Below are 24,285 nucleotides of genomic sequence, written 5' to 3'. Positions count from 1 at the left end.
GGTATTTTACGACTCCCTGGTCTACACCATGCATCATTTGCATGGTAGATCTACACCACATGCACACTGCATCATGGGCATGCATGGTAGAAAAAGCGGTCACCATGGTCACGTGTGGACTGCATGCCATCAAGAGTACATGAAAACAAGAGTGTGCAGCTCGGATGGGTTGCTGTCACGGCGAAATTCCGTGATTACATCATTTTAGTGATGTAGTGCGTACAAGCAGGATTCAAGCAGGTCTCTTTCTGCACAACTGCAGCTCAGTTGTACGCACTACGCCATTTCCCGCCTAGATCTGGGCCAAATATGATGTAATCACGGAATTTCGCCGTGACAGACACCCATAGCAGAAAAGGCCCCAAGCTGCACACTCTGGTTTTCATGACTGTACTCTTGATGCCATGCTAGCCAGTGCATGGCGCTACAAAAATTTTTGTAGGCGCGCTGAGTACAGCTAGCTACCATGTACCATGGCTACACTGCACTACAAAATTTCGTCCTACGTCATGTCAGCTGAGCTCTTCAATACTTCATCGATCTGCAGTTTCTGCACTGCATGCATGCAGATCTGGTACCGGTAATGATTTTTTTTATTTTTTACTTTTAGTTTTACTGTTTTAGCACATCACTGCAGCTTGCATTGTTCATTGTTCGTTTTTTGTTGTTATTTATATAGTGCAGTTAGAACTTTGCTTGCTGAAGACACTATGGCCGATCCTCAGCCGTTTGTTGTGAATGTAGGTCCCGTGGGCACCGCGGACGGATCTTCTATGGTTCGCTTAGGTGGCACATGTGTCTTGTGTGGAATTAAAGCAGAATTGACAACTCCAGCAGTAAATCAGCCTGATGAAGGTTATCTCGTGGCGAATGTGAATTTATCAGCAATGTGTTCATCATCGTTCCGTACTGGACCCCCTAATGAAGAGGCACAATCCCTGAGTCAGTGGTTACATGATGTCTGGACTGAATGCGAATTGCTGGACGTGAAACAGTTGTGCATCTCACCTGGCAAGCTATGTTGGGTATTGTATGCGGACATAACATGTTTGAATTACGATGGCAGTCTTCAGCAGGCATGTTTAGCTGCTTTGGTAACAGCGTTAAGAAATTTACGCTTGCCAAGCGTTGAGATATCAGAGGAAACGCAGCGTGTCGTCCGCTCGTCAGATTCATCTCAGCCTGTCAGCTTGAAGTGTATACCAACGTCTGTATCCTTTGCTGTGGCGAGTGATAAGCTGGTGTGCTCACCATGTGGTGAAGAGGAGAGAATAGCCTCAGCACTCGTCAATATGGTTGCAATAGATCAAGAGAGACTCTGTGCTATCACAAAGCAAGGTGGAAAGTCAATCAGCCAGTCAATCTTGCGTCAGTGCTATGAGCAGGCATTAGCACATGGTGAGGAAATACGTAGAACGATCAATGTGGCATGTAGCCAAGCATAGCTGCCACTGTCTACCTACGATATTTAACCTTTCATATGTTTTTCATCATGTAAATATAGGCATGGCATTCAGAAAACCAACCCAGCATCACCGAACTTACCTGAATTACCTGCAATATGCTGTCATATCAACACATACGCTCGTAATTATGAGCACACACACACACACACACACACACACACACACACACACACTGATGCATGTGCCCACAAATATTCCATTATTCATGGTACATGAAAACTGTTTGATTGTTCATAAAATTTGGAAACTCGAGCGAGCATATCTGGACAATTCCCTCCATCAGAGTTTGGCTTGTCACTTGGGCGTGAGCTGATAGAGCTTGCGCAAGCTGGGTTGCTTGTAGACAACACCCTGTCATGAGCGCATTCAAATCACACAGATCATGGTGTACATTTTGTCTTAGTTCTGAGGTGCGACTAGTTTTTTTTCCTCTTTAACTCTTATTATTCATTCTGACTTTTGATCGTGAGTACGTTTTAATGTGCTTTGACCTACTGTTATGGTTTTAGGGAACTGTGCTTTGCAATGACCTGTGTTCTTGTTAGAGCAACTGTTACATAGAAGCATTCTGTGTATGATATGAGTGAGGCACTAGAGAGGTTCCGCATAACATAATTACATTAGTAAAAAAACGTAGTCGATCTACGGAAAGTCTTGCGTAAACTGCATGCGGATCTGTGTTCCGCCATACGGAGTTTTCAAATCACGTAGCTGCCCTTGCCAACTCCGAACGCGGCAGTGTACGACCGGATCGAACTGGGGAGAGTCATAAATTTGTACTCCAATCCGCTTATGGAGCACCTACGTTGTCAGAGCCCTATCTACGTACTCTACGTAGATAACTTTCCGTAAGTGGAGTGCAAACTCGCGAATTCATGGGTTTTTCCCGCCCTATTAAACATAAAGGTGCTCAACTTTACGTAGTGCGGAACCTCTGTACTGTCTAGCTGCAACATGTGTGGTACCCCAGGGCGAGTTTGGAGTCAAAGAAAAATCACGGTTTGCATAAGACTACAATTGTAGGCTAGAAGCCCAGTTTTCCGCATCCGTAGGAACGCCACCACCCGTCAAGGATCAAGGCACAGATGCAGCTCCTAACAAGCGGTGGGAATCAAAGAAGTGAAACTTACATGCACATACGTGGCAGATTCAGATTATTTTGTTCTTCAGAAACAAAGTGTTGATTTCAGCCAGTGCTGCATTTGTGCAGGTTCGAGCTGATAAACCATGATTGTCTCTTTGCAAGTGTTTAAATAGATGCCTGCGTTGCTCAAAGTGTGTGCGTATGCCACGCAGGGGATATTCTTTTGACATCTTGGAGAGTTTGTAGAGTGAAATCCTGGTTCAGAGTTCGGACGTGAGACTTTATACCATATTCATTAAATTAGATTTCATCGTGGCTCAAGAGTCGGGGCTGCATCTTCCATGATCCTTAGGAAGAAAGCACACGTTCGGTGAAGGCAAAAAAGAGGCCCACAACAAAGAATCTATGTGGCACAATTGTTCATACGTTGCTACCCTGCACACGGGCATTATATCTCTTTAGATCCAGCTATGGTGGCACAGACAGTCCAGAGTCTCAACAACAACATAACTTGTGCAGAGTCACACATCTATGTTTTCAAAATGGACTATAATGTGCATCCATAGTGCTCAGTAATAGCTTGTAGTACCTCGCTGCGAAGGAAAGTACATATCCGGTACATCAATAATTGAACTTGTTCATTACAGAGGAAAGTACATGTACATCGATAACAGTTAACTGCACTGCTACTCACCAACGAGTTGAGTTCCAATTCTGTAATGTCCATTATTGGTATGATCGAGGGCCTGATCAAATGAAAGCAAGTATCACAGACACTTGGTTGACTCAATGCAGAGGATGGAACATAGAAGCAAACTACTTTTAATCTAGACGTATTCATATGCAAGTGTTCGATAAAATGTAGCCCTTGCTGTTGTTCCTTGTATGCAGAGAGATAGAGAGAGAGAGAGAGAGAGAGAGAGAGAGAGAGAGAGAGAGAGAGAGAGAGAGAGAGAGAGAGAGAGAGAGAGAGAGAGAGATGTTCTTACAGTGTGTTTCAAAAGTCCAGACTTTTAAAAGTACAGTCAACTTCGCTAATAACGAGACATGGACATGCTTTTAGCGCCCCGAGGTCGTATTCAATGCTTGAATAACGACTTTCTGGGCTTTTGACAGCTACCGTAGAATCCCGCGGATAAGTCCATGGGCGTATCTGTTTCACAAGGACATTTCGGTGGGCTTGTACAAGGATATGGCCTTATACGCAGGCATGGGCTTATACGCTGACACCAAAATTGTGCTATTGAAAAGTACCAAGGAAGTGAGTAGTACATTGCTGAGAGCCACTGTGCAAACAAAAACAACCGATGATTGTGTTGAAATGTACAAAAAAACATACATAAATACATACTAAAAAAAACACAAATAATTTATGGACTCTTGGTGGGCTTATCCGCGGGATTCTACGGTATTTCAAGTACCTGTCATGCAGAAGTACCAGAACCCATGGCAATGGATAAAGGCACACATGAAAGAAGATGCAGCCAGGGGGGGGGGGGTATTTTATTTTTATTTTGCTTCACATTAGGTGTACTATACAAAATACGGGTTCGCATACATTCATATGGGATTTGGGGTATAAGGACACTTCGCGAATAAGGACACTTTTCTGATTGTCGCCGAGTGTCGTTGTTCGCAAAGTTGACTAGGTCGAATTTGGTTTGAGCCTATTGAAAATTTCTTCGGGATAATGCTCAGGCGGTTCCCCTATTTTGTCATATTGACCCCAAAGGGGTTGAACAACAAACGCCCAGTTTCGGAAATTTATACACAAAGTCATCACAGATTTAGGGGCCATCCATACCGTCATCATCGATCTTTTACATGAACCGGGTAGGTGGGTGAAGGAGAATTTCATTTTGAAAATATTCATAGGCTCTTCGTAAGTAACGCTCCTCTTTTATTTTATTTGTTTTAAAATAGAAGAAATCACATGGAAACAAGTTATGAAGTTAAATTTTATTTGTTTATTTATTTATTTATTTATTTATTTTGACAAGTTTGAGGTTATACTGATGGTGGTGGTGGTGAGAAGGAGAGCTCTGTGCCAGAACTTTGCAGCCTAGAGGGCGTGTGTGGGCAGGCGTGTGTTTACCGCCATGTTGCCAGGTGTGTCTTTACCACCATATTTATTAACCATAAGTACAGCTGCAGTGGTGTCTTCAACTTCATTCTCCCGGGTCAAGCTCCGTATGAAGACATCCAAGAAGAAGATTGCCTGATGAGTCCAGCGGGGACGAAACGTACGTCGCAATCGAGCTATGTCGTTGCTGTGTCATCATCTATGTGCCATGCGCTACTTGATGTACCAGCCTGCTATGTCGGATACCGCCAGCCATGCATCGACCAGGCGCCAGGCGCGAGCTGATGGTGGTGGTGGTGAGAAGGAGAGCTCTGTGCCAGAACTTTGCAGCCTAGAGAGCGTGTGTGGGCAGGCGTGTGTTTACCGCCATGTTGCCAGGTGTGTCTTTACCACCATATTTATCAACCATAAGTACAGCTGCAGTGGTGTCTTCAACTTTATTTTCATTATGTGCCATGAAGTGCAGACAGTAAATAAAAATAAATAAATAGCTGAAACATTCATCCATTGTAGTCGCCAGGTGAGTATATTTTTCGTTCAGGGGGTGGGGGAGGGTTGTAACTGTACTAAACCTTTTCGTTCCGTGAAAATTATCGACAATGCCAACGCACTGTAGTACGGAACAATGGAATTCAGAACTCAGTGCTGGTCTCAGGTACAGCGCCTTCCACACTGCAGCTTATAGTATTCATGTGCCATACTGTACTTGCACGAAAAATTGCAGCACTGTACCATATTCCAGCGGATGATGCCATACGTCACTGGCTACATGTGTAGCCAGGGGCATAGCCACGGGCATAGCCAGAATCACGATCAACATGTCAGGATTTCTGATACATCTGCTGTGGATATCAGCCGGCCAGGTAATATACGAGTAGAATAGGCACTCTCCCATTCGTTTCAAAATCCTACAGAATATTCCAAGTAAGATTTCTGCCAACTGCATGGACTCAATATCTATGTTTACCCATTATGACGGAATTTCATGCCCAGAGAATGACAGAGGTTTCAAAAGTTTGTCTTCACCTGTTGCAATAGTACATACCCCATGGACTCTGGGGCATGCCGTGGTAACAATCATGTTAGTGGCTCAAAATTCTGTGGAACACACCGTGATGTCGCGTATAAAGTATAAAAGCAGGAGCTCATGGTCGTACAAGCCGGAGTGCAAACCATACTTCTATTCAAGTTATGCTTCAATTTAAAACATGTTTCTACGAAGTGCACGCCTTGCACCTTCGTGCAGTGATGCATTCCTGCACTGTGCATTACAGGCTACATGGCTTGTACATTGTACAGTGCTTACTGTCACACATGTACTGTGCAAGGCTTCTATTCAAATCGTGCTTCTGTGTCTGGTCACGGCATGCTTCGAAAAACCAGCTTCTATTCGAGTCATGCTTCTATAAGGCCAAGTAAAAAAATCCTAGTTTATCGTCCCCGCCCGTCCCATTTTTCGAGGCCGCCCGGATTTTATTTTTATTTTTTAAATCTAGAATTTTGCCAAAAAGCTTGATTTTTTACGTCGGCTAAGGCTTGAAAACACAGCTTCGTCTTTCTGCCGAAAGTCCGTCTTCATCCTGTCGAGACCTCGACAGTTTTCCGTTCTTTCCGTAGTTGTGACTTTGTTGAGAAGCGACATGCCGTTTGTTTTGCTGCAAATCCGTCGTTGTTTATGTACATATAACTGTTATAGCATTGTGTATTCCATACACTACCACTATTCTGTTGCAGATTGTTGCACATGATGTGTCATTGTTTACCAAGAACTATACTAGTCTGTAGCACATCAAAAAATAAAAAATAAAAATAAAATCCGCCCTCCCTCCCCGATTTTTGTGAAAAAAGGACGATAAACTGGGATTTTATTTTACTTGGCCTAAGGGTCATGCTTTTATACATGACATTACGGTAGGTCTTTCCAAATAACCAAAATTTGGCAAATCTGCAGCTGTCGATAATTGCTCCCAAAGTCCGCGAAAGAGATTCCCCTCCTTTCCCTACTCTTAGACAGAAACTAAGGTCAAGTGAGATGAGTGGTGATTACCATACTGCTACTACTACCCGCGGCACGATCCACCCCAAGTTCAGGCAAACTGAGGGGTAATTACACCAACAAGAATAAGAATGTGTGTTAGAACTCACCGTCCATGGGCACACTGGAAGGGTAAGTTGCATTTTGACAGACTCTTGATTAGCTCACAACACTCTTCTTTCGACAAACAGTCTCCGAAACGAATGGCGCCTGATCAGCACAAGAAGCAGGATATGGCTTTATCAAGAAATGAATTGCCCCTACACAGTGCCTCTTTGATTGAATATCTGAACTAAACTTTCTGTGACGAGTTTACGGGAGGCACTCTAAGCTACCTGCCAGCATGGTGCAGGTACCGGAGGAGGGCAATGAACTGGTCCATTTCCTCTTCCAGCAAAAAGAAAAAGAGACAGCCGGCTGGTACAATCGGTTCAGGCCGACCAATGGCATGGATTTTGGATTAGTTCACAGGCAGCTGGAGATTTCACATTTGCATTGGTCAATTGATGAGAGAGTTTTCCGATTCTGCCTTGGCAGCTGGACATAAAACATACAGTCCGTTCATCCAAGATGCTCCATACACGTGCCATGGTACACCCATCCTAATTTTGTTAAACCTGGCCGGATTGCTAACTCCCTATCTATGGACTTTTTCCAGCTTTGAATGTGGCAAGTAGGAATTGCACAACCCACACAATGCAGGATGTACAGTTGTTTACACTATACGTACGAGACACCAAAAAGTTTGGGTGCCAGTTTCGGATGAACGGACTGTAGTGCATTATTGCGAATACAAGCACTAGTATCACAGAAGTGCAAAACTCCACAGCATAATAACTCACTATGACATGAAAGAGATGCTAACAACTCCGTCAAGGTTGCTGTCCGATTGCAGAAAACTCCATCGCGTAAGAACTAGACAGATGTGGAGCAACAGACACACAGCGACAACACGTGAAATACTTGCCTATGCATGTACCACCACCATTACACTGCCCTCTTTAGCCGACCAGACCCTCCTTCACACAACCATCACCACTGCATGTACCAGGTAACTTAAAAACTTGTTGGTCTTTTACATACACCTCACATGTGCACATCATTACAGTAAATGAAGCGCTGTACAAAACCAGATTCTAAGTTACCAACCTACATGTAGGGATGTAACAAATATCCGAAGATGTAACATTACCTCCTCTAGATCTGGTACATGTATATGCCAAGATATACTAGTCTCAGTACCATTGACATTGTCTTTCTTTATTATTTACGAGTTGGGTATGTGAATATAGTAAAAAAAATACTCCGAGTCAGATGGCGACGATTATTCTTCACACTTTTTTTACAGTGCCGCTTAGAGGGTCCTCCCAACAAGCGGTAGCAGTGTCTCAGAGAGGAGAGAGTACGTGTGTATAAGCCCATTGTTATGGAACTTCAGTCACGCAGGCATGCACGCCAACTCGACCAACAGGCAGTACGAAAGTAACTAGTTGTTATTCAGGGAAGAACATTTCAGAGAGAGAGAGAGAGAGAGAAAACAAGTTGAGAGCAAAACGACAACATAAGAACTACTAATGAACTCATGGCAAAGAGTTCCCAAAAGGCAACTGAGTACAGCCAACTCAGATGCATATGGATTATCGGGCTAGAGCGATACTGAGTGCGGTGGTACGACTTCTACGCACAGCACGCAAGACTCGCAACAACGCACTATACCGGAACTAACGATAGCATGATAAGACTGAAAGCGTGCATACAGCAAGCAATGCAAAACAAAGGAAACACATCCATGCATCGTGTGCAGCAGACCACGATGATTGATGAAAGGGCAAACTGTCATACTGGGTGAAACACTACCCATGTAGGCTTACAGCATGATCAATGAATAGTGAAGCAATAGACAGATAGATAGGTTCAGTTATATATACATTACACCATGTACATTTGAAGTGGTATCCAGTGAATATATATATCTAGGCTCAGGCGCATAGCCTGCATGGGCACGTGGACCCCCCCCCCAAACATTTCGACCTAGACATGCACCAGCCATTACACATATGCGGCCGTGCACCCCCCCCCCCCCCCTGAAAGGGGGACCAGCTATGCCCCTGTAGGCTCTGCATGTATCTAGGCTCTACATATCAGCAGGTATCAACCCTGCACAGCAGTGAAGCACTGGCCTGGGACAATATTGGCGGAATAACTTGCTTCCCAGACATGCCATGAACCAGTTGGCCTATGCCTCTGGAGATGTGACCTGTTGGAGAATGTGGGCAGGTTGGTGAGGTACCAATAAATGATTTGAATTTCATCACTCGTGTACGGGGAATACAGTACTGCCGGGCGCCGAAGAACTGGGGGTCAGGGTTCTAGCCTAGCTCGTTCTCACTTTTAGCGAACACAGCAGTTTCGTTCTTATTCGATGGTACAGTCTTACATGTACATTTATGCAGTTATGCATCTGAGTGTACATTATAGTGTGTAATTACGGTTTCCGTTCTTATCTGCAAAAAAATGCAGCCTACGCTTTTCTTAAAAATTGGTGAAGTCCAAGCCTGGTCATTCTTCGGCGGTCCGTTCTTCGGCGCCCGACAGTACTGTAGCAGAACATCCGTCCAGTCGGTGAATCAGTATTCAACAAAACACCTGTTTGTAGTAAGTGCTGTTCATTACATTACAACAGCCACTGCTTCCAAAGTGAACCTTACAGCGCACAGTAGCTACTCGAAATACATGATGTCAAAGTGAATGAATAAACCTCCTCATACCTGGATCCCCTCCAGTACCAGCTCCTGCGTTCGTATGATTCGTATTCCACAGCCCACATTTGAAGATCGATATGGACACACACAGACACCACACACCCATACATACACACACACACACACACACACACACACACACACACACACACACACACACACATACACACACACGCACACATACACAGTAGCTTTGCGTACACATTGACTGAGCTGGCACATGTTTGCTAGGACGACAATACCAATAGCAGAGCTCCGTGTTCAGGTACATGACATTCTATTCAGATATCAGCTCACGGCCGCTTACTTGAACAGCTTTGCTCAGTTGTGGGTCGTCGGAACGTAGTCTTGTTAGGAGAAGGTCAGGAACACCAACAATGGACAGCTGATATTGCTGACTGTCAATATTGCAAGCAGCGACCTGAACGCCATGATGAAGAAGGTAATTTCTTAGTACTTGGGTTGAGCATGGTACCATTGTGCCAGGAACATGGATGCTGATGCATGGAACTGGAGTAGACTTGACCATGGAACAGTGGCCTAGCGCCGCCGGTATGCTAGACTTGCTAGAGTTCTTGTTACGCGTCACAATGCCACCACAACCACAAGGAACAGATGTGATCATTCCTGAAGCCAACCACAGAAAAGACACACACACACGCACACACATGCATGCGTGCATACATGCTTGTGTGCGTGCGTGCACACACATCCAACTACTTGTAGATATACCCGGTGCAAGCGGTTAGATTGGTCAGCCCATAGCTGAATCAACCTTCCGGCCACCAAATATGTGTCGACTGCTAAGCAAGTAATATGCACCCACCATATCATAATACAAAGTACAACACCCGCTGGCATGGCTGGACCAAGCGAAACCTGCCTCTGCCTGGCCTGTTAGAAAAGAGGGAAGAAGTAGAATGCTATAAAAGACAACACAATTATTTGAAGTATATCCAACTGACCTTTCTCCAACTCTTCCAGTTGCACACGTTCAGAAGCAGCATGCTGATCAACCAGGACAACTTTCTTTGTAGTCAGGTCTAAATCAGAAAACAGGATGACCATTTCACATTACATAGTGCTGCTAACTAACGTTCTAGCACTCTGTGTCTTGAAGAGCCTGCACTGTGGCTCTAACCTATGAAACCTGTGCTACGTGCATGACTGACGAATCCGAAGGAAATAGCACACTAGTGAAAGAAAGTCCTATAAAGCAAGAGCATTCGTAACACTAAGGCTACATCACGACATGGCTACATGGCTACATCACTACATGGCTACATGGCTACATGGAGCTCAGGATGTGGCCCATCTACTAGTGGAGAGCCGCCAACCTAATAGGTGATACTGACTATACATGCACTTGCTTACTGGTGTTCACAATCATGCATATTATCCAATTTTCAGCTGCAGAAGATAGCGGCTGTAGCATCGTTGCTCGGTACCATACCTGCCTCTTGCCATAGGCAAGCTATGAACTTGTTGTCGACTTGACCTATTACCTGCACAGTGAAAAGAAAACAGATGCTGTTAACATACACAGGAAAGTGGCGCTAGCTGGTGTACGGCCCTTGCATATAGTGCACACTTTGAATGTATGAGTGTACTCACAAGATACAGTTTGTTCAGCACACTCAGATGTTGAACGCTGTTCTGAGGCCAGAACCAATTAAACCAAGCCATTCTTTCGTACTGGTGCCTAACTTTTGGACCTAAAAGTGTACCTTGAGCCCCAGAAATGCTACACCAATGCAAAATATTAAGATGCATATCAATCAGTTGGACTGAAACTGACATTTCATACCCCAGAAGTACTAAAATACCAGTAGCTATTCCATGTCAGGATATACTTATATTGCAGACACCACTCTCCTGACACTTCGCTTACTTCAATGTCATGGAGGGATGCCTTAGACAACTTGGATGCCGCAGACAAAGCTCTGGAAGATATGTTTGCAACGGGCTGCACCAGTTTCTGGATGAATATACATGCATAAATACACAAACACACAGATACATAGACAGAGAGACACAGACACAGATATAGACATGCCCCGCTCACTCATGCACGCACATACACAGGGACACACACACACACACACACACACACAGTGACACACTGTAAGTGAGCAGGGGGCAGGGATACCCATCAAGACCGAATAGCTAACCCCGACACCTGCAGCTATGGTCCCCAGCACTGCGATCTCAGAAGGGGGCGTGGATAATGAGTACATATACAGTGATATCAAAACGCCGGGGACCTACCTTACATTATCTTAGCCAGCCGGTTCATTTAGATCAGTGTTTTTTAGCCTAGCTGAGCTCCATGTAAAAGTCCACAAGCTGCCAGTAAGTATCTAGTAAAGAGAATTGGCTATGCTAGAACGTGGAGCACTCAACAGTAAACTATGTTGGTACCAAGCAGACAGTTGATTATTATAAGTGTGATGCTCATAGGCATAATGGAGGTAGGTTGTCAGTAATCGGGTAGGTGTGAGGCACATGTATTCAGCACAATATCAACAGATATTGTAGATGTTGGATGTGGGGAGGTGCTACACTATGGTGTAAGACGTACCACATACATGCACTCCCAAAGCAGGACAGCTATTAGGTTACTTTTAGGTTCCAAAATTGGAAAGGGAGAGTTTAGATTCATGTGCAATATTGCCACTAGTTGTGACTGATCGAGACCATCACACCTATTGGATAGCACAGCGCCGTCAATAGGTGTGATTTGTGTCTCCCTGAAAGCTATACATCAGCAATGCACACAAGTCAGAGCATCGTGAAACAATCAGTTGGAGATACAATAGTCATGTAGTGTCAAAATGCCTGCACAAATTCAATGTCTGCCTTCATAATATTAGAGCGCTAATACATGCATCCTGCTTCGGCAGTACACTGTACAAACAGAGTCCACACCTTTTTTTATAAAAGTCATATTCCCATCCCCGGTGTGACCTGGGGATGGCAATCCCTTTGCTAACTAATCTAGCCGCCCAGAGACTATGCCACAAGCCCTCGGTGCTGCCTGCTAGTCTAATCATGTTAAAAAGGTCCATGCTGCCTACACTGAGCACTGTGACCTATGTTTGTGGTGCATTTTTGTCTACGTGAGTTGTTACAATGAATGTCACATTGCTCTGGGGACACTCCACTTCGCTTTACCTATATTCAGCAAGTCACATGCCTATGCTCGCACACTTGGCCCTACCTTGGAGGATGTACCAAATGTCGGATTCTGCCACGACTCCAGAATACCAGCCAGGCTTGCCTTCTTTCCAGAATTCAGTTGTGGATCACTCCGAACACGAGAACTTGACCTTCCAGTACTAGTGAGTGGGGGTGACAAGAGAGGATTTTGCAGATCCCCTCTAGCCACGGGAGTGCTTGCTGATCCAGGATGCAGATCCTTGCATGAATTTGAATAGGCGCGTATGCTGTCAGCACTGCTATTGGTACGTGACCACAAGATATCTGACCCACTGGCTGTACTAGGTGTTGAGTGCTGTGCTGCACGAGGAATTGTCAATTGACTACAACCAGTCAGCTTGTTGAGAAAGGAGACATGTCCATATTCATCAACCACCTTCGCCCAGATGCTGCTTTGCTGATGATTTTCTTTCTCATCATTATCTAATTCGCTTGCTGGAGACATGTTTACTGATGCAGTGGATCTTACTGATTTGCTTTGCGTTTCTTTCAGCGGCGCATGTGGATTGTGTGATTGCTGGTGAGGCCTGGTTGCACGGTGCGATGCACAACCAAATTGATCTGAGCCGATGGAGGAGGCATTGTTCACTGCCAACCGCAGCCCAGATGTGTACTGTGCTAGTGGAAGCTCGAGGTGTTGATGGCTTGTGGATTTCTCTGTTAAAATACTTGTGCTAAGACCGGAAGATTTGGCAATCATACCTCTGATCATATATGACAGTGAAGACGCGACTTTGCGGTGCAGACGGTTAAATGAAGAATCATTCTCATTGGCAGTCTGGCAAGCCTTCGGTTCAGATAAAAGCAGAACATAAAGAATTGCTTCATTGTTGGTCCCTAGTGTCATCATATCTGTGTCTTTGTTCAAGCCACGTCTCAGATAAGACAAGAAGGATATGTGATCTTTGTCCCCTGCATCAAGTAGGCGACCATTGACAAAGAGGGCATGGAAATCATGCTGCTTCTCAACCGGCCAACCAATAATGCCCTGCAAGGAAATGGATCCAATCTGGCTTTCTCGGATGCGATGCAATTTAGGACAGTTAGCTGGGACCACACTAGCTTGTTTTAGCCTCTTTTCCAGTGATGATACACCTCTCAGCACAAGACTCGTCTTCTGAGCTAAGCCGTCACATGCAATCTCAGTCACTACAAACGTAGCTTTTGGATAGCACAGTGAGATATGTGCAATAGAAGACTGGACCGAACGGCAATGTCTCCCAAAACTCTCGACCAAATCTTTCTGCCGTACGGGAATTGTGCTGAACAGGCCCTGAATCGTGATATCTGTACCGCCAGCTGAACCTCGTGGTACCTTAGGCCAGATGAATTTGGAATAGCTGTCAGCATTACACCTTGCTCCCTGTTTCAAAACGGTACTTTCCTCTCTACCATCAATTCCCATTGACTTCACACAAACAGCATCAGCGATGAAGGAGAGCAGTGAGAGATCTTCACCGAAGCCGTTTCCCATGTGTTGCTTGGAAGTGGCCTGTGCTTGTGCTGGAACTGGATCCAGTGCTGGATTGCAAGAACCCAGTCGCAGCTTTTTCCCATCATCTTTGATTCTCAAATGCACACGATCATGGCAAATGAGGCTGATGTGCACATAAGTTGCACTCCGTTCCAAACTGCTGTACAGTAGTTGCTCCACGCATGTCTCTAGCGATGTAAACCTACACGATGATCTCACCTTCTCTGCTGCAGCAGATTCCAGGAAAGTAATGCCCGTTTTCAAGTTGTTCATTGTGCATTGCTTTGGCAGCAGCACACTCATTCAGTCACTCGCCCAGTATTCCAATTATCAAAACCTGCAATGGACTATTGGTACACTGAATATTTCGACGAATCAGATGACGAGTGACCATCCACGGCAGCCAGTAGGCAATATGCTACTAAGATGTTGGTTTGCAAAAACTCTCAGACTCAGAGACTGACTGTTGGACTGGTGTCAAGAAAGCCAGGACCTACTTTGGAGGAGGTGATTCCTGCGTGGATTCAAATATTCTTGTTTCCGCTATCTAAAATTGATCTGCTCATAATGCGACTGCGATCGAGCCAATAATAATGCAAACAAGTCGCTGTCGGTCTTGCACCTATCGGGTAACCTTTGAACTCGATCGAGTACGGACGATGTCCAGCGCAGTACGCAGTGCATGCAGACAGTGTGCACTGAGTCTGTGCGTCATGGACCGGCTACGGAGGCAGGTGACTTCTTGATACGTACAATCAAAAAGGGGTTTACCCCATGAGTTCTTCTTGCATATGCGCGTATGCGCATGTGTGTTGAACTGCTTCAAAGACAGACAGTGAGATAATCATGATTGTATGACGAGAAAGACACCAAGCTGACATTCACAAAGATCGGTGTGCTCTGCTGAAAAGAATTACTTGCTTGCGGCAAAATCGGAAGATCTGATCGTCTGAAAGATCGAGCCAGTGACAAGACCGGACTTCAAACCACTATTCACTATCATTGATAACTGCTTCGAGTGAAGTGCTCTCAGCAGCTAGTGATTGACAGTAGACTACGTCTCAGTTTAGTTGGTGCGAGATCATGGAAGGCAGTCAAGGACTTCGCTTTGCTGCAAATATATCAGATGGATTCCTCTTCTCCGAGGTCAATTTCCTGCAGCGCTTCAAGGCAGCAAAGGATTCAGGTACCGTACAAAACAGTGGATAGTTGGTGGACCAGGGAGTAGTAAAATATTTTACTACTCCCTGGTGTAGACTGATTGAGGCAATTATACAAGTTTTGAATTTTTGTAGATTTTTTGGTGTTATTGAAATAGTAGTGCCTTCTCCCCCTGGCCCTTGCCACACAACAACGCAAACAACTTGGTAGAGTTTCTGACTTCTTATACAAACGGAAAGGGCACAGGAGGAGAAAGACGAAAACAAAGGTGAAACGAAAGACAAAGGAAAAAGACACCAAAAAACAACAAAGAACAAGCAGTGATAAAGCGACGACAAATCGGGACGACCAATCAGGGACGAATGCGTGCAGAACACATGGCCAAGACCAAGACAACCAGACCACGGGCGAATAACGCATGACTCTTGTTCCCAGACCAAACTAGCACTGCGCATGTACAGCATTCACTTGACAGTCACTCTCACACAGACGGAAGCAGATTCTCACACTAGTACACTCTGACCAGTGGCGTAGCCAGGGGGGTGCTTTGGGTGCCCAAGCACCCCCCTCAAAATTTCAGGTACCATTTTCGTACTGCTGTGGATCTACGCCCGCCCGCGATCGAGACTCGACGTCGACAAGATCGACGCCACACGACGCTGCGCTGCACGACGGGGCCCGGCCAACTGTATTACTAGTAGCGCATGCAGGTTGCACTTGAGACTGCATGCATGGCTGCACATGCAGTCATGTTCTCGCCGGTGACAGGCGCAGTAGTGCTAAATTATTAATTTTTAGTACAATGTAGTACTACCGGTACTGTAATTTGAACTAGTACTACCGTGGTAGTATAGTTGTGTGTAGATCTTTGCCTTTGAATGTGAGTTTGGTCGTTTTCGGATGCACTGCGCATTGTACAACTACCGGTATATAGACTCGCACTTTGTGTAGCTAGACTTGGTAGAAGTGAAAGAGAAGTGACAACGTCGTTTTGTGATCCGCAAGTCGAATGGATTCTTATGAAAATGTCGATCTTGAAGTATTTCAGCCGAGGGAAGTCGAAGAGACCAGATACCAGTAGCAGCAGTGCCAGTGCCATTTCCGAATCTGACGAATCTAATTGCGAAATTGTTTATCTGACTTTTTATTGAATCATTGGTGGAATGGAAAATAATGAAATAGATGCAAAAATGAAGGATTTGGCACTCAATATCGAAATATTTTCCGGGGGAGGGCCCCCGGACCCCCCCCCCATTTTCCCCCCCTTCGGGCGCAGGCCCACACTTCCAGTGATCACCCCCCTCAGCCACAATCCTGGCTACGCCCCTGCTGACAACGCGTACTCTAGCATACACCACATACCATAAACGTCACACATCACACCATACTCGCACGTACACTTAGACCATAATATATGACATCAGACACTGGACTCTACGAGACAAGAACCAAATACAACAACATGCGTAAATCATACTCATAGTACAATTTCGCATTATTATGGGCATCGAAATCCGCTGGGAAGTCAAGCGGCTACGGGGTGCTGGCCTTGCAGCCGTGAGCACTGCTGGTCCATTTTTACAGTGTGCATGTGAACTACAGTGTGCCACTGTGTGTGCTCGCTAAGGCAATAAGGGCGCCGGCCCTGGTTACTCCATCGGATTTCAATGTCCGCGCCAATACGTATTTCTTGATCTGGTACACGTCATACATGTAGTCGGACGCTGATAAATGGCTTCCAACACTTTTAACTGCAACCCAGATCCATGACGTCCATGGCACAATACAGTGAAATAATAATTAGAATAGGAATTGCAACAATCAGGACTAGCCACAAGATGACTGTACACTGGAGATGTTCTACTACGAAACTTGTGTACAGCACAGTGACTCTCACCGCCACTCTCCTGACCATTCTCCTCCTCGCTCCAGTGAGAAGTCGGGGAGCAAGGAGCGAGGGGGGGGGGAGTGGTCAGGACAGTGGCGGTGAGAGTCACTGTGCTGTACACAAGTTTCGTAGTAGAAAATCTTCAGTGCACAGTCATCTTGTGGCTAGTCCTAATGGTTGCAATTCGTATTCTGATTTTTGATACGTGTCAATAAATTCAAGCGTGCGTGGATGAAGACTCTGCAGATTGCAGTAAAGTGCTGAATAGGCAGTGCGTAGTGAATCTGCCACCATGAATAAAACGACCGGTACATGAATGCCAGGTGCTGCCACTCTGCACGACCATAGGAGTCTGCTGGCGGCCATGACTGGGCTTTGCGCCTGAATACCACACTGTAGTGTTTTACTCAATGAGTATGCAGTAAAACCTGTCACAGCGACCACTCGCATATGGCGACCACAAAATCCCGGACCAACGGGCATCACTTCCGCTAACATGACCCTACAGGAGGGACCAGCTGTACATGGCGACCACATTTTTGAGGGGCCCGTGAGTGGTCGGCTTAGACAAGATTGTACTGTACATCGTACACATACTGGTAGCACCCAGAAATATCCATGGGGAAATTGATTTTGTCCACAGAGTTTTCGGACAAGAGTTATAAGCCAGATGAGATTGGTTGGAAAGATTGTTTACCTTCAGGGGACGTTGTGACGTTACCGTGTTTCCCCGGTTATAAGTCGCACCCCATTTTCAGGTTGGAGGAATATCGTTTTGACATGTATTGACTTCAGTAGTAAGTCAAGTTCGATTGTAAGTCGCACCCCCTTTTCCACTCTTGATTTTTGTGTAAAAAGGCGCGACTTATATTCGTGGAAATACGGTACTTTGCTTTTCCTTCTACAGTGTGTGCGGATAGATACAATCTAGGAGACAAATCAAGGACTCATCGTGACTGCTGCCACCAACTTCGCATCTTTGAAAAGGCTATTTTTTGTATGTCTATAATTACGATGTGTTATCATGTCGTTGTTTGTACACTGTATCAGGGTTTAGCGGAGTTGAGTGTGCCTTCCCTGCCAGTGTCACACTAGACAGTCTTGCCAGTGCACAGAAAGCCGCAGGTATCCAGCACGTCCATTTGAATCTTCCAGCAGGTAGGCATTTACTAATTCCTATACATGTATGTATGTATGTATGCATATGGGCATGTCTATGTCCATATCCGCATGTGGCGGACGCATGTGTGTGTGTGCACGCGCAAGCACGTGCGCATGTGTGCACATGTGGGTGTGGGTAAATCCCTTTACATGTGCATGTACCTACTAAGAGAGGTTCTACTGTAGTTGGCTTAGTAGATCTTAATTCTTTGTTGCCATCTTCCATAGGTCCGTCAAATAGTAGTAATAGGTTTTTCATTTGACCTGACGAGACCACACGACCCGTCATCCGTCATCTTTATGGAACGAAACAAGACTTGTCAGGAGTAATACTACTTGCTTTCGTGGAGTGTGGCTGGTGAACTGTTCGTGCTGTGGTCTGCAAGTGTCGTGTGGTCTCGTCGGGTCAAATGAAAAACCTATTATTAGTAGATCGTGTTGGCTGGATGTATGATTGATCCTTTCATCCTGGTTGTTTGTTGGGGACTAATGTGTTGCTCATTGTCTGATGGCGATGTATGTACTTGTAGGTGATTGGGCTGCTGGTGAACGTGGTATTGCAGCGAATCCAGCCAAGGTCAAAGAATTCCAAGAGAGTGTGGAGACAGGAGTGAAGTATGCCAATGCACTGGGCTGCAAAAGGTGCGTCGCGAATTGACTTTGCTTCTTGCAAGCCTGGAAGACTTTATACATTACTATATCTTTGATCTGCGGACAGAACCGTTTCGCCCCTTGTGGACTCATCAGCGCAGTACCAGAGAGAATGACGCCGAACCTGATAGCATTGAAAAATAAATTTTTCCAAAGCTAGATTTAAACCAGGCCCTAATGTACCTTGCCAGAGTGCTCAAACTGACAAGTCAGCGAGCTCTGCGTAACACAAACAGCAAAGGCACTACCCCACATGAGATAACATTACTGTATCAGTATTGGACTTCTAATCGATGCATCTTGCATTTGTGTGCTGCTGATTGATGACTCGACTATAGGGTACATGCACTGGCTGGTGTAGTCAGTGAAGCATGTGATAAGGAGCAATGGACGAGGACATTTGTCGAAAATTTGAAGTGGGCAGCAGATCAACTCAGCAAGGTACTGCAAGCTGTTTCTGCTTTTAGACTTTTGCGTCCATTTTGCAATGTTGTATTGTGCTTATCTAATGGTAGACCAGCGCTTTGGCTGAGTGCTTCTTGCCTGCGAATAATAAGGTCCCGAGCTTGAGACCAGTGCTGCAGCAGGGAGCGTATCTTGTGCTAACACATGCGGTGATGCAGGGTAACATGGGTGCAGCTAACGAGGTTCGTCTCTCCCCCCCCCTCCCCCTTGTCGGGCATTGGTTGTGAGACTTACCACCTCACTCTCGCCATCTGCCACCCTGGTATAATCAGGCATGGTGGTGCCCTGGCACAAGCGAAACTTCCTATTTAAAGCTGGTCTTGTTTCTCAACATAATTGTACTTTTAGTATAGCCGGTGGTAACGCAGATGTGCGAACTTTACTTTTCATCTATAAATGGCAGTGCTCTGCCACACACGTACCATGTAAACTGTTGCTTGAATAAGCTGACTACATACTGCAGCATCTGTTATTTTAATGAATACTCAAATAGTAGCTCACAACTTACAGATTGCTTGTTCTTGGTGTTATTTCTGCAGGAGGGGATTCTTCTTCTCATTGAGCCAATTTCTACAATTCCTGGGTACTTCCTGCAGCACCAGGAACAAGGTTGGAAGAAAGTGAAGCCAGTGTGCATGCGTGTTCTCAAGACAATGCCCAGAATAATCGAAACATGCAGTTACAGTGAAACCTCGTTAAGAAGAACACTGATAAGACAAACTTTCGCTTTAGAAGAACTAGTATTCATAACTTTATTGGATAGATTACAGTGTATTCACTGGGTATAAAAATACGGATAAGACGAACTCCCGTTATTGCAAACAAATACCGCCGGTCCCTTGGTGTTCGTCCTAAAGAGGTTTGACTGTACTATAGACCAAATGTCAAACAATATTCGCAAACAGCGAAAACGCAGCATCACACGTAACGATGAAGCCACTCGTAATTCTGATAAGGCCTTATCAGAATTACGAGTGTCTTCATCGTTACGTGTGATGCTATGTACCACTATATCCCAAATCAGGAATACATTATAATGTATTCCGACTTCGACATGATCAGACTTTTCCCGTTTGTGTCTTTCCCTCCAACCAGTGAACTTATCATATAATATTATGTTGTAATAATGGGATGAAGCACAACAATAGAGAGGTTAAGTGACTCATTTGTTTCATACGAACGAGTCAATGGGTCAGGTCTGGGTTAGAGCCTCGTAGATTGGATTCGTTTACACGAGTCCGGGCTGTTTGATTCGTGAGCAGCTCCGAGATTGCACTGTCCCGAAAAAGGATAACATCCTGGCAAAACAAGAAGTATGATCTAGTACCCGTATTTCTGATGCTGTTTCAGTTGCCGTTGTGTTGCCCTGGCAATCAAAACGCACCTTGATCACGAGTCACTGAACGTCTTTTACACATTACACAATTCAAACACAAATCGAAATTAATTTTGTCTAGTGTACGAGTTCGTAACGAGTTCACAACGAGTCACTGAACCTCCCTCTTATCAGTGTATACCGCTTTGTTGGCGGTGAAGTGGTGATGAAACATTCACTGGAAAATGATAGTGCAAGTTGTGCCAGGTGTGAGAGCACTGTAATCGTCATAAGCAGGTGGGAAATCAAAAAAAGCACAATCTGCCACACAAACAGGATTGACTATTGAGTTTTGAGGCAGTGACATGGTTGTGCTTCATTACATTTTACCATGATTGTACTTATTTGGGAGACAGTGGTATTGAAGGCCTTATCGGAATTACAATCGGCTTCGTCGCTATGGAGTACTCGTACCATAGTAGCATCGGTTACAATTTTTTAAATAAAAACGATCATGAAAATATATCTGATTTACAGTGGTTGATTAGCATCTCAAACTCTCACCTGAATTTGGATGATCGGCGTACATCTTGATTTGAAGATATGAAAGAAAGTGATGTCTATTCCTAGTTTTTCTTTCTGTTTTCTGGTACCATCTAATTTCAGCACTGGATATTCTCCACAAGGTCGGCCACAGCAACTTGAAGCTTCAATTTGTAAGTGGTTGCTTCTTGCAGTGGTATGAGTGAGTGACCAAGTACTGGTTTGCAATGCAGACAACTGTAATACTATTATATGATCTGGTGGTATGTTATGAGTACTGCGAAGTAGATCTCTATCTTCTCTTGTTCAGTTTGCTGACTAATCCTGACCGTCCATTACCAGGATGACGATGTACATGCAACTTAGTACTATCTTGTAGATATACTGTCACCATTCCTGATACTTCCTGGTTCTTTCTAAACAGTACTAGTACTTTGCTCTATGTCTTCTCTTGTTATTTGCTCCATGATAGGATATTTACCATGCTCAAAGAATGGATGGAAATTTATGTGACTTCATGTCAAAGAACATCCACTCTATTGGTAAGCTGTCCACTTATCCTGGTCTCTGTACCGGCTACAGTTGTGTGGTGTTAAAAAGATGATAGCCCAGATCAGCAAAGTGCACACTCTACAGTTAGCAAAGTAAAATTGTCCCGGACTGGCACAATATGTGGTACATCAATCTCTGAGTCACAATTTCCCGTACTCATTTGTTCGTGTATATGTTCATGCACCCTCCAGTCGCAGACTTGTGTGCAAGTTAGTACTTTTATATCTCTTCCACTCTAAACTCCAGGTCACATTCAAATTGGTCAGGTACCAGGACGTCACGAACCCGACCAATCCGGCGAGCTGAATTACTCACATCTGTTTTCCCATATCAAGTCATTGGGGTATGACGGCTGGGTGGGCTGTGAATACAAACCCGCTGGTGAGTCTAGTGACGATAACAGATTTTATGGTGGACACTCTAGTATAGTATATGTACACCTATATCTTGCTATGGCAAATCTCAGTACAATAGATGCATAGTTGTAGATGTACATCTTGCTTTAGTCAAAAGTACAATACGTTACTCGTACCAAGAGTGTGCAACTCAACGATCTCTCAGCCCATGGCGCAGTTTTGTATGACATCACTGGCTAGAGATCAAAGTTGCGAACACTGCCGCTACGACAGTTGAACGCAAACATTGCAGCTACGGCAGTTGAAGCGAAACAGTGGGCGATAGATCCATGTGTCCTGAACCTGATGAACTGACACCATATCTACATGACAAGCGCGGGAAAGCACTTGATCGTACTCCTGCCGAAATGACATAATACGAAAATTCTGCACTGGTTGAGTCCATCGCAGTTGAAGGTAGGAGGTGCGCTCTCTTGGCTATGTACTCTTGCTACGGTGCAGCTTAGTGCGATGGATGCATAGTTGTTGAGGTTTAGGCAAGATTTCAGGTTTGGGGAGTTTTCTCTTCACTTCGGAATGAGCAGAATTAGATTCTGTGGATTCTGACAACAACATCTGTGAAATCAATCCGTGTATGCATCGTAGGGAGTTCTAGAATGAACGGAATCGAGCGTAGTCAAACATGCCCAATTTCTATGTCCAAATTCTCACTTTCTCACACAAATTTGCGACATGCACTAACGATGCAGATTTCGGGCACTCTGAACTGGTGGCCACTTCAGCCTGCTCACCCTCACTGAACTGGTGGTCACTTCAGCCAGCTCAGACTCACTGAACTGGTGGCCACTTCAGCCTGCTCACCCTCGCTGAACTGGTGGCCAGTTCAGCCTGCTCAGACTCACTGAACTGGCTAGTAGAGTGTGCAGTGAACGTTGAAATACTAGTTGTACAACTTGCTAACTTTGAATTATCAGCAGAATCAGACACATTTTCCACAGTTTCACCGAGTGTACTATGTGCCCGTCTGGGTTCATGTGCCGGGCGTGCACACGTGCACGCATGTGTGTCTTGTTGTTGTTGTTGTTGTTGTTGTTGTTGTTGTTGTTGTTGTTGTTGTTGTTGTTGTTGTTTGTTTGAAATCTTTTATTCTCACGATGTTGTTGTTGTTGTTTCAAATCTTTATTCTCACGATAGCCAGTCGCCAATAAGAGATGTTGTTGTTGTTGTTGTTGTTGTTGTTGTTGTTGTTTTTGTTTGTATTTCATAGGTGATACAACCCTGGGCCTGAAATGGCTACCTAAACTCCAATGAGGTGCTGGATCGTAACCTGGGCTTGACATCAGTGTGTACTAAAGGTGTTGACATATGCTGGTCATATCGCAATACAGTGTATTATTAAAATTTCAACTCTCTTCACTGTTCTGCATACTTGCAAGTACTACATTTGTAGTTATAATTATTTAGTTATATTGGTAACACTATGGACACATCACTGGACACTTTCATAACTTGATTGGCCATTGTGAAATTCACACTCCCGTAATTTTGTATAGACGACTTTCCCCTTTCTATTCCCGTACTTTGTGAAATACTACTATTTGAAACAGTTTGATTTTGTGGTCTCCATCGCATTATCCTTGGCATTGTTTACTATATTATTTATGGATATGTTCTCATGCCAATCACATGTACATCTCTGACATGATATCAGATTGTGATAAGTGTGATAACACAATCAGGCTACAGTCTGGTGTGCACAGTTCTTGGAACGGACTAACCTGGCCAAGCACTGCGGAAGAGTCTAAATGTATTACATTCTATCAGGGAGTAGTACAATATTGACATTGTACGGTAGTCCTTGTGAGAACAGAACACGAGAACAAACACTATCTATTTCCATATACGGTACCTTTGGAATCGGAAATTTTCCAAGTGGAGATTTATTTGAGTACCGATAGGTGATACACTGATGGTGCAATAGTGGCAGTCAGTTTATTCTGTCATATTGAGAATGGCATGCTCCACTGTGAATACTGTCGTCAACGGAAAATACACACACACGCACACACA

The 24,285-nt window shown here is 44.7% G+C and overlaps 2 protein-coding genes across 4 annotated transcripts; one reads left to right on the top strand and one right to left on the bottom strand.

The window, feature by feature from the left end:
- Positions 1 to 1,674: 1,674 nt before the first annotated feature.
- On the bottom strand, positions 1,675 to 20,052 carry LOC135814603 (DNA mismatch repair protein Mlh3-like). 3 transcript variants are annotated; one of them, XM_065327755.1, is made up of 10 exons: positions 19,958 to 20,052; positions 11,322 to 11,408; positions 10,884 to 10,935; positions 10,396 to 10,473; positions 9,738 to 10,057; positions 9,437 to 9,460; positions 7,511 to 7,583; positions 6,779 to 6,878; positions 3,245 to 3,296; positions 1,675 to 1,817 (listed from the first exon to the last, which is right to left on the bottom strand). In XM_065327755.1, the coding sequence occupies exons 1-10, from the start codon at positions 20,006 to 20,008 to the stop codon at positions 1,761 to 1,763; spliced, it is 894 nt and encodes a 297-aa protein (XP_065183827.1). In that variant the 5' UTR covers positions 20,009 to 20,052; the 3' UTR covers positions 1,675 to 1,760. The 3 variants fall into 3 exon arrangements, with proteins under 3 accessions (XP_065183827.1, XP_065183825.1, XP_065183826.1); XM_065327753.1 differs by lacking the exon at positions 19,958 to 20,052 and adding an exon at positions 12,651 to 14,788; XM_065327754.1 differs by lacking the exons at positions 9,437 to 9,460; positions 19,958 to 20,052 and adding an exon at positions 12,651 to 14,788.
- On the top strand, positions 14,993 to 23,950 carry LOC135814604 (hydroxypyruvate isomerase-like). Its single transcript, XM_065327756.1, has 9 exons — positions 14,993 to 15,309; positions 18,223 to 18,330; positions 18,864 to 18,975; positions 19,323 to 19,425; positions 19,989 to 20,058; positions 21,431 to 21,480; positions 21,780 to 21,849; positions 22,106 to 22,240; positions 23,483 to 23,950. Exons 1-9 carry the CDS (start codon positions 15,207 to 15,209, stop codon positions 23,524 to 23,526), a joined length of 795 nt encoding a protein of 264 aa, XP_065183828.1. The 5' UTR covers positions 14,993 to 15,206; the 3' UTR covers positions 23,527 to 23,950.
- Positions 23,951 to 24,285: the final 335 nt, after the last annotated feature.

The sequence above is a fragment of the Sycon ciliatum genome, chromosome 4, assembly GCF_964019385.1.
Source record: "Sycon ciliatum chromosome 4, ocSycCili1.1, whole genome shotgun sequence".
In the NCBI taxonomy this organism is placed as follows: domain Eukaryota; kingdom Metazoa; phylum Porifera; class Calcarea; order Leucosolenida; family Sycettidae; genus Sycon; species Sycon ciliatum.
Note: the sequence above shows the minus strand (reverse complement) of the source record. Positions and strands in the feature narration are given on the sequence as shown.